A 16,959-nucleotide genomic window follows, 5' to 3' on the forward strand; every position below is an offset into this window, starting at 1 on the left:
CCGGTACATACTATTAGGGGATTATAAAATTCCTTAAAAAGTGACAAATTTTTAAATATCACCTTTTCAAGGAGAAAAATTCCTTTAAGTATATGAATCTTATGAAGAAATTAAAAGAGAAGTGGCTATAGTATATGCAACCCACCTGATCTTTATTTTTCTGCAACATATTTAAGTGTGTGTTTATCATTTGTATGGTGAAATTCATTTGTGGCAAGTTTTGAGACAGAAAGCACCGGAATCCACTAGGAATAGTTTTAGATCTATGGAGCGCCACAATAACAAACTCAAATATTTGAAGATATCTTTAATTATTTGAAGATATTATCAATTCATTTCATGCACACAACATTGCAATCAAAGATCTCTTGAAATAATGATATCTTTCAATTCTGCATTATAGATATTGTGAGCATGAATTGAATTATTGATATCATTATTCTGCTGAATTGATGCACGCAATAATTTAATTGTTGTTCTCCTCAAATGAATTATAATAATTATTTAATGATACCAACAATAGTATTAATGTATGCTACAATTCAATTGAAGAGAGCAATAATTCATTAATGCTAACATCACCTAATGTGCGCAATAATTGAATTATTGCTCTCTTCTATTGAATTAATGATATCATTAATTAAATTGATGCGTGCAATAATTATTATAGAGAGAGTAATGATCTAATTGAGATATAATCCTCAATTCAACTTATCCACAATTGAATGAATGATTTCTTTATTTGAATTGTTCTCTCTCTTTTTTTTAAAAATGATGCGCGCATTAATTACTTATGAAATAGCATTGCATATATAATTAAAAAGATCCTCCATTGAATTAAAAGAGATAATCAAGTCATTCATACAGAGCTCTAAATTATTTTTTGCAAGCAATACTTCCACCACATGGATGTGCGCATCAATTGAATTGATGAGAGCGATAATTGATTTGATGCGCGTATATTATTGGACTTCAATTATTTGAGCTTATGTAAAACATTAATAAGATTTTAAAAATCAACCTGGTGAATTTGTATTACAAAAGTTTTTGAACAAAAAACAGAAGGTAATATATTCCCTTGAATATGGTCACCCCTGTCCTCAGATCGGCAGGGAAAGGAGTGGGGGTCCAAATCACTTTTATGAGGGAGATTATTTCTCATTCGAAGGCGCGAATTGCCAATGTTTAGAGAATGCATTAAATCTTTACGTGCCTTTCGAGACTGAACTAAGTGCAACAATAAAACTTACAAATATGTAACTTGAATTTTACCTTTTCGTTATAATAGATCATTTATGCGCAATGTACCAGGACCAATTGTCAGTGTGTTTCAGACGTGTTTAATGGGTTGGGGGGGTCAACGCGTTTAGTGGATATTTAATTGACGGCATATGACGGGAGCGAAGCCAGGAATTATCCAAGGGAAGGGCGTAATGAGTGCCTAAGGCACGAAAGCTTTAAACAAAAATATCCCAGATGAAGCAAAATCGTGATTTTTGGGGGTTCTCTATTACAATTTTGTCCTCATATTTCAAAGTGAGATGATAGTCAAAATTGACATAATGTGCATGTAGATATTTTTGTAACAGTATATGAAGGAATCGGGAGCAAATCCTGATTCTGAAGTTATGTTATATAAACTGGTGTTATGAACCTGCTTTTCAAAGAATTTATGGTTTTTGCAACGCTTGATTAAAGTTTTCTGTAAGGCCACATCTATGTAGTTGCATATACACAGAATGTTCATGAAAATGTTACCTTTTAGAGTGGAATTAAGATATCGCATAACATTTCTTTACAAAGATATCTAATTTTTATTTATGTCAAAAGTCAACAAAAAACTTCAAGTAATACAAAAAATGTATATAATTATGAATACTTGTTTTAGATCTTTTAGGCACTGCATTACAGAATTTTGATTTTATTTATCATACTCTTTGGTTGAATTACTACAGAGTCTGGCCCGTACAGCATGCATTGGCAGACGAGGAAGTCTATAATCATAGAAGTATATATATATAATAATGATACTTATTATAAGTTATTATTACATTTAAAGTTATCATTGTGGACACTACTACCCCCCCCCCCCCGGACCGGTCGCGGTAGCTCAATGGTAGAGCGTTCGCTTCGTAACCGGGTGGTCGTGAGTTCAAGCACCGTGCATGCGTCCAACGTAAGACGTTAAAATTGGTAGTGATTGCTCCTTCGCCAAACGCTCGACATTTAGAAGTGAGAATCACGGATCTTTTGGATGTGACCTTATAAACGTAGATCCCTTGTCGTACATGTAGAGGTGTTGGCACGATATTTCAAAGAACCCTCACTGCTACGACCCTGAACCCTATGGATACATTGGATAGGTCTAAATTCGTGGTACTCCGCTTAAAGCTGGTTACATCTCAATATGAATAAAATATTCTCGACGGGACTTAAAATATATAATCAATCAATCATCCAATCAATACTACCCCCCCCCCTTTTATTTTCTTGCGGCGATAATTTCAACGAAATGTGTGGATTCCCTGTCTATCCCATCCCAATTTCAATTTATGTAATCGTTTCACGCTTTTTTGTAAGCTTTAGAGGTTGGCCTTATTTATCTAGCGTGGTGAGAATGATTGTTTGGATGTTTCAGAGTGTTTAACCTACCGCGTGTTTCAGAGTGTTTAATTGGCCATGTGCGCCAGAGTGTTCAATTGCCTGTGTGTAAAGGAAAGTGTACAATTGCCTATGTGTAAAGGAAAGTGTTCAATTGCCTGTGTGTAAAGGAAAGTGTTCAATTGCCTGTGTGTAAAGGAAAGTGTTCAATTGCCTGTGTGTAAAGGAAAGTGTTCAATTGCCTGTGTGTAAAGGAGAGTGTTCAATTGCCTGTGTGTAAAGGAAAGTGTTCAATTGCCCGTGTGCAAAGGAAAGTGTTCAATTGACCGTGTGTAAAGGAAAGTGTTCAATTGCCTGTGTAAAGGAAAGTGTTCAATTGACCGTGTGTGAAGGAAAGTGTTCACTTGATAAGCAAAAATTCAAGGAGTGAATAAAACGATATTTCACAAATTTGACAGCAGCAACGTCTTCTATTTTGTTTTTAGTACCAAATAGTAAATTTTCGTACTAAAATACCAATAACTGTAGAAGTGTTCAGTTGCAGGTGGGAAGTTAAGGTGTTCATTTGACACGCGTTACACGTGTGTGTGTGTGTGTGTGTGTGTGTGTGTGTGTGTGTGTGTGTGTGTGTGTGTGTGTGTGTGTGTAAAACTTATACGGTACCAATTTTGATGCACCAGATGCGCATTTCGACAAATAATGACTCTTCTGTGGTGCTCAACCAAAATGTTTCAAATCCGAAATAACTATGCAGTTTTAGACCTAATTATAGCCAAAACAGCGTGCCAAAAAAGTGGAGCCAAATTCGTCCAAGGATAATATATATATATATATATATATATATATATATATATATATATATACTGGATATATTTCATGTAATTGACATTTACGAATAATGATAATTACTTACCAGAAAAGAGTCTTTGTTGGAGGTCTTAATCCAGGTTTTCCTTATCAAGTTAATATTAAGTCTGTTCCTTCTCAAAACCATACAAAGGAGCTCAGTTTTGATGACCAAAACAATAAAAACCAACCGAAAGCAACTTCACAGACACAACAAATGAAGTTAAAGAACATTACCAGACCTTCGGTATCTGTCTTGGTGTAATAACTAGTAAACGTGTTCACCGGCATGTACATGTACATATATTTCAGGAATGCCAGTTCCAATTGCTATCATTGTATGTGAAGGCGATATTCAAACCATTGCACACGTATCTGCGGCACTGGAAAAGAAGCTTACGGTGATTATTATTAAAGGCTCAGGAAAAGCAGCAGATTTGATATTGGACTTCCTTGAAAAGTACGAATATTATTCTGTCGTGTTATTAAGAAAACTCAATTTGATATTTTTCTTGAAATTGCAAAAATATTACTTAGTTTATTATTTTTATTTAAATCTTCGTATGTATTGCATGTCGTAAAAGGCTATTAAATCGGGCGGTCCTTCGGATGAGACCGAAGAACCGAGGTCCCGTGTCACAGCAGGTGTTGCACTATAAAGATCCCTCCCTGCAGAAATGCCTTGTATTTGTTTGCTCAGCACCACAGCAGATATTATAAATACATACAACCCTTTTATTCCTCATGGTCTGTATTTGCTCAAGTCTCCATTTTATGTTGCTTATAGGAGTCATGAGATTGATCACTGTTCGTTATCTTTATCTTTCTCCAAGTACAATGTACACGGATGTTCAAGTACTTACTTTCAATCCTTAAATTTAAATGCACTTAAATTTAAAGATTCCATGAAGTCAAAATATAAGTTAGTCTGAACTGATGTATTTTTATTAATAAAATAAAGTGCCTTTATAAGCGAGATATCCACGGTTAAAATTGCCGATTTGCGTACCTGCTCAAAAGCAATCAGCGGCACTTCCGGTTTTACTATATATAGCCATTGGGGTCTGTGACGTGACAACCCATCCGTTTCAAAATGGCCAACGTAAGACAGATATAGCAGATCGTCAACTTCCTCCGACATCGGACTTCACATGTCGTTTGAAGTATCATCCTGTGACGATAGCGACAGAGAAGACCTGCAGGACATTGTTCCTTAACAGTTTGAACCTGAGGCTTCTGAATTGCCTGAAAGAGAGCAAGATTCCTCGCTTGGGGTAAGCGACGAAGGTCAGCCGAGACTGGACAACACCAATTGGTATATTGAAATTGACTTTGATAGCCTGCTTACTCCAAAACTTTATTAGTTTTCAAAAGGGGATACATTCTAAATAAACGAATATAAAAATCCGTTTCCTTATCTGTTTTTAACTGCTTAAATCATTTTAACGATAGAATATCATATCTAGGGTATACAGTATATATCTAATGGACAAGCGGATAGTCGTGTATGCAAGCCGTATATTTTCTAATATATATTGTTTATTGGCTTCAGATTTGTGAGTTACGTCCATAAGAACAGTAAAAAAAATACTAAATACCGTTAATAATAGAATCTTGTAAATAAAGATGAATATCTAGACTTGCATAGCCACGGAATTTGTGTATAACTATATTATTTGTAGGTGTACTTGTGGATACTGTGTACTAATGCCTACACAGAGGGAGAGCATCTGCTGTTGTGAAATTGACAGAGTCAACAGCAAAACGGATTCATCCGACCGAAAGACTTCCTGCATCACTCAGCATCCTGGATTCTCATCAGCGTGCCTAGATGTGTATGTGCTTGAGACGGCCTACCATAAGTACCGCTCCCAGTATGGAGAATTACAGACCAGTAAGAACTTTTACTGTATTTCATTTTATAATCATTCTATCTTTACTTCATTTTAAATAGTCGGGAAACAAAGGTGTACATGAACACATTCATAAGTGTTTCTACAAATAAATGGTTTCCTAATGTATACAAACTTTCACAAAAGGAACAGATATACAGCATATCGACAACTTGTGCGCTGGTCCTGGGGCTTAACAATTCCCCTTAACAATTTTGCGCTGTTCAAAAGATTAGAGCTGCGTTTCCATCTGAGGACTATTAGGGTTTCAGGGACCAACAATAATGCAGGCATGTGCAAGAAATGCATTTTCATTTTAAATTCATCCCTAGTTCTCTACTTACAATTTGATACAGCTGAAAAATCAAAATGCATGTCCTTGAAATTACTCAATTTTGGGGGTCTCCGTGGTCGAGTGGTTAGAGCATCACATTTAAAATCACACAGCCTCTGGTCGGCGCGAGTTCGAATCCTGCTCGCGCCGGTAAGTGAGGAAGTTTCCGAGTTTACTTTCTGAAGGTCGGTGGTCTCTTCAATAAAACCTGGGCGTCACCAGATAACTGAAATATCGTTGAATGTGGCGGAAAACAGCAAAAAACAAAACTAAATTTTGTAGTAATCATTATTCGAGAAAAAACAATGAAATTCACAATACATGTGATTGGGATATGAAAAGCTAATTACATCTACTGTTATTAATCATCATTATACTACTAAAATATTGACAAACTGAAAAGAGAAACCTTTTCACCGTAAAGTTATGAAAAGGAAAGTATCGGCTACAAAAATAAATTTGAACCATGGAAAAGGATGTGGACCTTGCATTCATGTTCTCATTAAAGGGTCAAGGGGTAGCGTAAGAGGGGACAGGAGTTTATATACACGCAAAGTCTCTACAAAATGTCCCTTAAGTAAACTACATAATATGCTAACTTATCAATTTACAATCACTAAACACTGTATATGTACTAGGAAAGTTTACAACTAATCTATCTATAGCAATATATACAATGTCATTCCCTATCAAGTCCAACTAGTTACTACAGGTCAATACTGTCACACACTTGTCTCCTTCCTACAAAACCGTGACTTGAAATTACACACTGCCTCTTCTTTTCAGGGTGCATGAATGCGCTGCACAGAGGAGATGGCTTCACTGATGGCAGGCAGGCAGGCAATGGGTTCCAGCATTGTCGCAGTAGCTGATTTTAGGGTTTCCTTCATCAGTGTGGATGTGTATTCTGAAATGTTAAAGAAGATCAGAAACATTCTACATATTTTAAGTTCTTTTGCTTTTGATGTTATTTTTTTTTATTGTACTGTACAATACTGTTATGTATCAATAAACAATTGTTAGTCATGATTTTATTTCTACTTGTTTTGATAAGGCTAAAAATATATATGTTGGTTTCCACTTTCCTGTCCAACCCTAAAAATTTCTGCCGACCCTAACATCGGATTATCCATGACAGTGCATTGGGACGCACTACATACCTGAACTTTTAAAAACCCTAATTTACCTTACCAACATATAACAGCTAAACCCCATTAAAAGACCCAAAAGAAAAGAACTTCAGTTGCTATTTCAAATGTAGTTTGTTATCATAATTATGTCCTTTCGGTGTAATTTATTATTCCTAAGGGTTGTTTAAAATTGTTTTATACGTTATTAGGGTATTCCCATGTTGGAATTCCCATGGGCACGAATTGTGCTCCTTTGTTAGCTGACCTGTTTTTATATTCATATGAAGCAGAATTTATTCAAAAACTTCTACGTGAGAAGAAAAAATATCTCGTTGTGACCTTCAATTCGACTTTTAGATATATCGATGACGTTTTGTCTATTAACAATGATAGCTTTCATTCATATGTCGATTTGATATATCCCTGTGAGCTCGAAATAAAGGACACCACAGAGTCGTCCACTTCTGCTTCATACTTAGCTATTTTATTGAAAGTAGACATTAACGGCACACTAACAACTCAACTGTATGACAAACGGGATGATTTCAGCTTCTCCATCGTCAACTTCCCACATTTATGTAGCAATATTCCATGATCACCTGTATATGGTGTTTATATATCTCAACTGATTCGATATGCAAGAGCTTGTTCTGGGTATAGTCAGTTTTTAAATCGAGGTAAGCTAATGACAAACAAGTTGATGGTACAGGGATTTCAACAGTCTCGATTGAAGTCAGCATTTCGCAAAATCTATGGTCGTTATAACGATCTAGTTCGTCAATACAATCTCGCATTGGGTCAAATGCTGTCCGACGTGTTTGATACCGATTGTTAAGCCGTTCTTGGCACACTGATTTGACTGCGGATAACTCCGTTTACCTGATCAGGATATGGGGCTCACGGCGGGTGTGACCGGTCAATAGGGGATGCTTACTCCTCCAACGCACCTGATCCCACCTCTGGTGTGTCCAGGGGTCCGTGTTTGCCCAACTATCTATTTTGTATTGCTTGTAGGAGTTATGAGATTGATCACTGTTCGTTATCTTCACCTTGCATTGGACAATATATTTATGAAAATTGCTGCTAAAAATTTAAACATAAAGATCCAGTTTAATAACTGTAAAACAAACGCTATCAAAACAGAAACATACCTTTCTTTTTCAAAGAGGTATAGTGCATTTGCTGACGATACGGCCGACTCAGAAATCTAAATGGAAAACACCGGTTTCCAATAATAGACTGGTGTGTTATATCTAAATATAAGGCCAACGTTTTTTATGGTTTTTGATGTTTCGTTAACCAAGATAAATAACTGCCGCAGTTTAGCATTACTGACATTTAAATGAGTCGTTCTTTACTTAATAAACCATTTCCCTATTTGGAATGATGAACAATACAATATTTTCATAGACCTGTGCATTCATATTACACAACAACCCTTTAACATATGGCATTACTTAACTCACTGTTCTGACATGACTGCAGCGCCTTTAATAGATGGCATTAGTTCATTTGCCTTTGGTTGATAATTCGAGTGTTTATCTTTGCCTAAATATCATATGACAGTTGCTACACGAGGTTTTTTTTTTTTTTTTTTTTTGAGAAGTCAAACTGTATAACAGTTCTTTTCCTCTCTTGACTTATTTTTACTTATTACATACTGTACATTTGTGTCCTTTTCTTGTAGTATTTGTTTAGCTTTTCGTCAACCACATTACGGTTTGAAATTCCTGTGCACACAGGAACATGTTAGTGTAAACAAGCGGAACTACAATAATCTCGGAATAAATTCCCTTTCTTTAAGTCGTAACTTGCAAATATTAGAAGTTATAATGAAAATGACTAATATTTGTTATAATATATGTATCACATTTAACCCCCCCCCCCCTTCAAGAAAACGACCCCAAAAAAATGAAAAGCAAAAAAAAAAAAAATAGATTGGAAAAATATTGGACTTGAACTCGGGGAATGTATGGTTTAAGTGTAAGATTACCGAGCACCTAAACCACTAGGCCACCCAAGATTGTAAGTTTAAAGGTTTAACTTTTGACAGGCTGCTAAATCTCAAGGTAAATTTTGAGAACGATTTTTTTCATATTTTATCCATTTTCAACAAGAGGGCCACCTTAAACCAAATTTCCTTAGACGGACTTATATACAGTCATAATCAGGTAAAACAACTTCAGTGTTTTATTCCTGGTTTAAGGTGGCCCTTTGCAACAGTTTGCAATTTTTTATGCCCATTACGTTACATCTACTATATAATCTATATAATCACGGTGATGTTTATGCTTGTCAAATAAATATACTATCAACATATCGATATCTTTATTAAGTAATTTGGGTAAACACAAGTATAAAATGACATTGTATAGCAGAATATTTGTAAAAAAAAAATGATATTCAAGAAAAAGGTATTTATGTAGGCGAAATTGCATACCAAGTGCGCTATACCTCTTTGCAGATACTTGCACTCTGACACTTCTTGTATGAGGGCCTGTTGTCTGGCATGATGTGGTTTCTTTTTTCCTTCATGCTGATTCTGATAAAAGAAAATATATTTCATGAGACGAGTGATAAGGCAGATGAATGACAATGTCTAATTGTCAACACACGCAAATAAACCTAAATAAATACACCTAAACACAAACACCCTTGTTTTGTCTGTGTTGTGTATTCATGGTGTCGAGATTGTAAGATCCCAAACCCGATCATAAATGCACACAATACATAATCGAGTAATGGTACCAAATGTACATGAACTGATATGGGAAATATCAAGTTAGTAAATAGTAGTGTTCTTCATTAAATCATATATAGATCAACACATACTCATTTTAAAATACTGACTTTAACCCCTCTCCCCATCCCTTTAGTTATTACTTACACATGTAGCTGGATCTGGACCAGATGGACCCAGAGTGTCTGCGGCTACCATCATACAACCTGTATCCATGCCCTTATTTTCTTTTCCTCAGAGGCTTGATCAGGACCAAGTAATTCAGCTACAACCTAAAATATACAATACAAATGTTAGGAATCAATTGCAAATACAATACCATTAATTTGCCAGAGGAATATTACATGTATATATACTGAACATTTGCCAGAATGTACTTCCTATTCCTAATTTTCCCACGATGTGTTGCAAGTCTAACTCTAATTATGGTTTTCAATTGTAATCATAATGTATATTCTGTTTTAATGCTATATAGCAAAACGGATGCTCCCGGTTTCTATCGGCCTGTATTTCAAGATTAATCATGGTAAAAATTTTCTTGTAATGATATATTTGATAGTTTGAAAATTGTATCAGTAAAGACAAACCCTGTTTCTTTCCCGTTTGGCTACAACTGAGCGCTCTGGAGTTGGGGACGACAAGAATGCCTCGTTAAGGTTGTCCCGTTTTCTTTTGGGGTAGATGGACGGTACACAAACGTCTCTCGACCGTCATACCAAACTCCCTTATCAAGGAATACTGGGGTTCAAAGCAATCGGGGTTGAAATGTGCGGAACAAATCACGGTGTAATTGCACGAACCACTCCATTCAGTACGTGTAAGTTTTACGAAACGAGTCCACGCAGCACGATGTCGCTCTTCTTTCGGGAAAACGTGCACGGAAACACTATCTGATTGTATATTGTTACAGCATGCAACAACACACATACGTCCAGCTACTTTAGCAGTCATTTCTTCCACGATTACCTCGACGATATAAACAAACTCAGAATTGCGTCAAACATTTGTTGTGACGTCACGTCCGGAATACCAGCAACAGCCTCGTTATAGATGTCGTAAAGGTGTGCATTCGAGCGAAGATCACTTTTTGATCTATATCTCGCTTACTAAACAGAAAATCAACGTAATTTTTCGACATATCGTTTTTATTTATTAAACTGCGTCAAAAAAACATACACTTATATTTTGACTTCATAGACACTTTAAGGTATTTTATGTCCACTAGATCGAAGATCGGGGGCATATTGTTTTCGTCCTGTCTGTCATTTTGTAATTATGTCTGAAATTTTAATCTCGCTAATAACTTTTGAACAATGAATGGTACAGCTTTGATATCCTTGTGACAATACCTTTCCGTGGGTACTGAACCTTTTGACCTTGGCATTTGACCTACTTTTAAACAGTTTGACATTGGCCATAGCTTCTAGATGGTAAATATCAGAGCTTTCATATTTCACTTGAGCATTTCTTGTGACAATATTTTTCTACTGGTACCGAAATATTTGTCCTTGTGACCTTGACCCTCTTTGAAATTGGCCATTATCGGGGACATTTGTGTTTCACAAACACATCTTGTTCAAGTTTTCATATTAACCAAATATATTTAGCTGCATCGAATTCAGTCCTTACAGATACATGATTTTTGCTGTAATATTGATTTATCTAAGTCAAATTGTCTTTCCGTTTCTCTCTCTGCTTTTTTGTTGCTTTCTTTCCATAACTTTCTTCTTTAGCTTTCCTTTCCTGCTCTTTCATTTTCTAATTTTATTTTTTGTCTCAAATTGAAATATTCCTTGATAATCCGGGTTAAAATAAGTCTTTGATTCCCCTTGCTTGTTGTAAGAGGTGTCTTAATGGGGGCGGTCTTTCAGATGAGACTGCAAAGACCGAGGTCCCTTGTCACAGCAGGTGTGGTACAATAAAGATCCACTCCTCCTCAAAGGCTATAAGCGACAAGTATATACATTACTTTTGCAACACTTTACGGGCAAAAGCAACGTTTCCATATGAGTTCAATGTCCACGAGAATGACAGATCTTTACCGACAATTGTGATGTTTCAATATGATTGAACATTTTCGAACGTTAAGTAATGTACACATGTACAACCAACCAATTATCCAAATTGAAAATTTTATTTTCTGTGTTCTGTATTTCTTTCTGTATTTCTTTCCGCTTGTTTTATATTTTCCATCCCTCCGCTCGTTCATTTTCGATTTTGTACTGAAATTTTCCTAATTCTAATTCGAACGATTATTCTACATTTTAGCTGGTTCGGTTATTTGTTTAGAAAGATTGTATTCATAAAAAAAATCTGTTTTTAATGTGTGACTGTAACCTTACCTCAAATATCCTGTGTTTTTTCATAGAAGGTATAAAGAGACTTATTGACTTGGAGGGGGGGGGGCAAATGTTGATGTTAAACAATAAAAATATAACTCGTTTAATGATGACATATATTTTTTGACCTTCTCAATGCATGGGTAAGGGCCATGATTTAGCCTTAACTTTGTGTTATATAAACAAAGACTCGAGTCTCGTTATGATTACAATCAAACAAGTGAGATAAAAATTGTGTCATTCAAAGCTTCTTACGTTTGCACAATCACACAATGAATATTTGAAATGTGATAGATATGATGAACTTACATCGATATTCATTTCTTTTGAAAGCTTAATAAACAATAACATATACCAATCTTTGTTTACAAAATTATTTTAATAATGAGCCTTTATGATAATTTATAATCCTTTTTATTGACAGCTTTTAAACACACTGAGCAGTAGATTTTGATCAATAAAAGTGAAAAACACGTTTTAGGACAATCATGCACCAGTCCCTTTAATATCGAATCAGAAGTGTAAACTTAATGCAATTGATAATCCTTTTCAAAGCATCAAACACCTTTATATTCGGTGAGGCAAGAACATTTGCGACCGAAACACATGATGATTTCATTTTATCCCGGATGAGTTCCAGTTCGCTTATGGGTCATGGTAACTCTTTCAAAGACCTAGAAAGAAAATTAAAAAAAAAAAACAATTTCTTTCCTGTAGTAAATCGGCCATCATTTAACATGGGTTATCCTCTCATTATCTCTGGATATCCCATGTCTCTGTCTGTCCTGGTTCTAACGGTAACGTTATATAAGTGTTTAATGATCATGGTGAACATTATTGGAGCTACTTGACCTTAATAATAGTTGGTATGTCCGTTCATTCTTTCATCGTTTCCGAAAATCCCGGTCCCTATCAGAGCAGTTGCAAACACAGAATGCAGAACAGATAAAATACATCTCCGTCGCTCTCTAGTCCGGTCTACATTAAACTACGACTGTATATTATATGGGGTGGCAAGAACATCCTATATCTAAGCTATCGATGCAATCCACCAACAAGGACTTTGATTATGCACAGGAGCTATTCGAACATCTTTTGTAGATAGTTTGTATGTTGAGGCAAACAAACTCCTTCTCGATCTACGTCGAATAAAATTTATCGTACAATACATAGTTAAATTGAAAGGTAATACTTACAATCCTGCATTTGACTGCGTATTTCATCTACAGTTTTAAGATTTTATGATGTTGCAGTATTCATCAACGGCGTTTTCTCGAATGAGGAAAAAGCTATTCAACTTGCCTTTGAATTGTGAAAATTTCTAATAACAACCACCAATAGACACACAAAAGATCATTTTTTGGAGCAGTCAGGGAAACTCTAGAATTATCTACCAAATACATTAGTTTACTGTGAAATCATCATTGCACATGTTCATGGATTTCGTGGGTCACCCTTACACACGAATTTACGTGTCCTCGATCATTTCTTTAAACCAAGCAGAGTTATCTTTCCTAGTTACATCGTATAGCTTACCCATGAAGCTACATTCCCACGAACCAGTAAAATTTTGCTTAACTACCAAAACTGGCCCCCGCGAATGAAAACTATTCCACAGTAGTTAACCGCCGAAATAGCATAAAGGCTTAAACAATGAATCAACATATCGACCAATGAAATTCAATGGTTTCTATCAAAACATGGATGAATTTCTTCTGCGATTGAATGCAATGGTATTTACATTTAGATGAAAAATTATTACATTACTTTTTACCTGTGTAGAGCATCGTACGAAGCATGCAATGCTGCTGCACATAAATATGAATATTTCTTTTAGTTTTAAATTGTCATTGTCATTATGAAATACAGTTTGGATTATGTCAAGTTGTGAGGGCTTTGTTATTCCATTTATAAGGTTTTTAACAATCAGTCGATTTTAGAACTATTCAAGGGCTTAATCTACTTTGTGGCAATTTTCTCACTAACATATATAATCAGAATATTTTGTGCAAGATATATGTTTTATTAGTCCAGAACTGCTGAGAAAGAAAGCAAGCCTGTTGTTTGGGATACGCTTTGACGACAACAACTACAACAAATTGACGATGTATCTAGAGACGATCAAAACAAAAGAAGATTTGGTTTGTTGGTTTTTTTCCCAGGTTTTTTTTAATATCAAAAGAAATGCATAATGCATGCTATCATACGATTACATAGGTACCACTGAATAACATTAAAAAGCATTCGATTTATTTTGTGGAGTTGACCAATGCAAATTAACTTTGATCTCCCCTTATGCCGTACAGGACACACACACTATATCAAATGTTATCTAATTGAGGTAAGCTACTGACAAACAAGTTAATGGTACAGGAGTTTAAACATTCTTGATTAAAGTCGGCATTTCGCAAATTCTATGGTCGTTATAACGATCTAGTTTGTCATTACAACATATAATTGGGCCAAACGCTGTCTGACGTGTTTTATAACGATTGTTAGACCGGTCTTGGAACACTGATTTGACTACGGATAACTCTGTTTACCTGATCAAGATATAGGGATCACGACGGGTGTGACCGGTCGACAGGTGATATTTACTCCACCTAGGCACCTGACTTCACCTCTGGTGTATCCAGGGGTCAGTGTTTGCCCAACTATCTATTTTGTATTGCTTAAGGGAGTTATGAAATTGAGCACTGTTCGTTATCTTCACCTTTCATTGGAGAAACATTTAACCATTGTACATGTAAATACCCGAATATTGAATATTGTTATATTTAACAAGAGTTAAATGTACGTATATGAGATATGCCCACATTGTGATGCAAAATAATATTGAAATATCATGTCTGTAGATTGGTGTTTTTGATGTGGATACTGACGATCCATTTATGCTGTCAAACATTGTTGGTGAAGCTATTGTCAGTTGCTGGGCCATGAAGAAAATATTGACGGAAAAATGTAGATCAACCATCTTAATTTTTGTTTTCTTCTGGATATAAATGTTTTAAATATCTAATATTTTTTGTATGAAAACGTTTGGCTCAGAGCTGAGATTTTTTAAACACTCAGGAAGTATTTCGAAAGCATTTGATAATGTACATTCTAATTAGAAATGGACACATTAATGGAACTTTTATCGAACTATGTACACATGGTGAAAAAGAAATAACATGCGTATTTCCAATCACCAATTATTACGGTTAGATACTATAAACTTATTTGTATGCATACGATTTTATATACGAATTCAGATAATGGAAGCTCATCAAAAGAAAACCAACCTGAGGCAACTTTAGATTATGAAACCTCTCGAAATGGGGATCGACCCAAGAGAGCATTTCCAGATTCTAACGTGAATGGTCTTGCAATTACTGGTTCCTCATTGGCCTGTAAAGTATTAAAGAGAAATTCGGTGACACCCGAAAAAATTGCACCAGATCAGCTGTTGGAGGTCTACAAGGAGTCTAGAGCTTATGTACTGAACCCCAAGTACGCTTCTCCTACGGCACTTCCGCTTTACTTTTACTTTAGATATCAGGTTCTTCAGGAATCGGGATTACTAAAGGATAGAGGCCACGTAAGTAAATGAAACTATTGTCTTTTTATCTACATTATTAATTTCGCGTTTGGAAATATCGATGGCTACTTATATTAAGACAAGTTGAATACACAATTTACGTACAATTTTGGAGATAAGTATACTTTTTATATCGTTGTAGATTCTGCTTTTTGAAGCACTGAGAGCTAACCGTTGTGACTATGTAAGAGTTTTATTGGATCATGGAGTGAAGTTTCAACTTTCTAACTTACAAGAGTTATACAAGCAGGTAACTTGGAAACTATCTCCATACACAAATGGCAGCCGTCAGATTCTCTTACTTGTCAATGTCCTGGTTGTGGGTCAGTAACGGGTATTTATAAAGCAAGACATTGACTGTGAGACAGTAGAAACGACCATGTAGTTTAAACCGTTTTCAAAATTTCCTACGCAATTAAGAAGCGATATTTCTTATATTGAATGCATTCTCAAAAAAAGAATATGTAACGTTAAATATACTGTACATATATTCATCAAATCGGCACAATAATCTGATTTTGAAAGAACCTGAATCACAAACTCCAAAATATGGCCCTTAAAGGTCATAGGAGATGGTTTTTAACAATACCTTTTCTCTCCATAATTACCAACTTTGTTTCATAGACTCCTCATAAAAATACCTTTTTAAAATTAATAACAATATTAACTCGAATAAATTGAGGTGCAAAGGTAGTCGGAATAGAAAATCGTTACCCGATTATCGTTCCTGATTTCCTGAATTTGTGACGTCATAAGAGACCACACTCAGATTTGCGAATCAAAACAAAAGCACATTCATAAACGATTTATTCGCAACTGGAGGAGTTTTTGAATGGGGAACCATAGTTTGTTATGCAAGGATATCACTTTAAACTCATAAGTAATGCAAATGCCAGCCACATCGACGATTTTTCATCGGGGGACGAACAAGAAGATCAATCACTTGAGGTCCTATTTATTCCGAATCGGTTGACTTGAAATAATACTGACTGGTTAATGATAAATGTATGATAATTTCATAGTACATTCTCTGATGACAATAAGAGAAATGTGGATAGCTATTACTTGCACTATTTATAACACCTTGCAGACACGGTGACGCAGCATCGGGGTTTTTTTCCAAGGGGGGTGTGTGTGTCAAATTGAAGGTTGACTGACAAGAAAGGTGGGTATTCTCTCATCCCCCTTTGGTTTTATGTGACAAAGTCCCACCCTGACTCGGATGTATTGCATAGCCAGATCGGAATTTCCTTTGCACACATCGTGCGTGAGTGCCGTATTTTGAATTTATTTTCATGGGATTTTTACAAGTATCGTGAGCTATTTTAGTTTAACAGGTGAATATGATAATAAATATAAATGGCTTTAACATTCTTTTACAATAAAATTTGCGACATTAGGGCCTATATGAAGAATAATTTACCATCACATTAGCCGCTATAAGGGCTCTCTCTTGCGTATAATGGTTGGAACTGGAAGCCAGGGGAAGAACGAATT

The 16,959-nt window shown here is 35.5% G+C and overlaps 1 protein-coding gene across 1 annotated transcript in view; it reads left to right on the plus strand.

The window, feature by feature from the left end:
• Window positions 1-16,959, plus strand: part of LOC125661868 (transient receptor potential cation channel subfamily M member 2-like) — a 134,780-nt gene that overhangs the window by 89,173 nt on the left and 28,648 nt on the right. Inside the window, exons 6-10 of the mRNA XM_056146383.1 lie at window positions 3,760-3,907; window positions 13,912-14,023; window positions 14,738-14,843; window positions 15,137-15,462; window positions 15,605-15,712. Of these exons, the coding sequence (XP_056002358.1) occupies window positions 3,760-3,907; window positions 13,912-14,023; window positions 14,738-14,843; window positions 15,137-15,462; window positions 15,605-15,712 (800 nt within the window). The remainder of the gene's footprint in view (window positions 1-3,759; window positions 3,908-13,911; window positions 14,024-14,737; window positions 14,844-15,136; window positions 15,463-15,604; window positions 15,713-16,959) is intronic.

This window comes from Ostrea edulis, chromosome 8 (genome assembly GCF_947568905.1).
Source record: "Ostrea edulis chromosome 8, xbOstEdul1.1, whole genome shotgun sequence".
Classification (NCBI taxonomy): domain Eukaryota; kingdom Metazoa; phylum Mollusca; class Bivalvia; order Ostreida; family Ostreidae; genus Ostrea; species Ostrea edulis.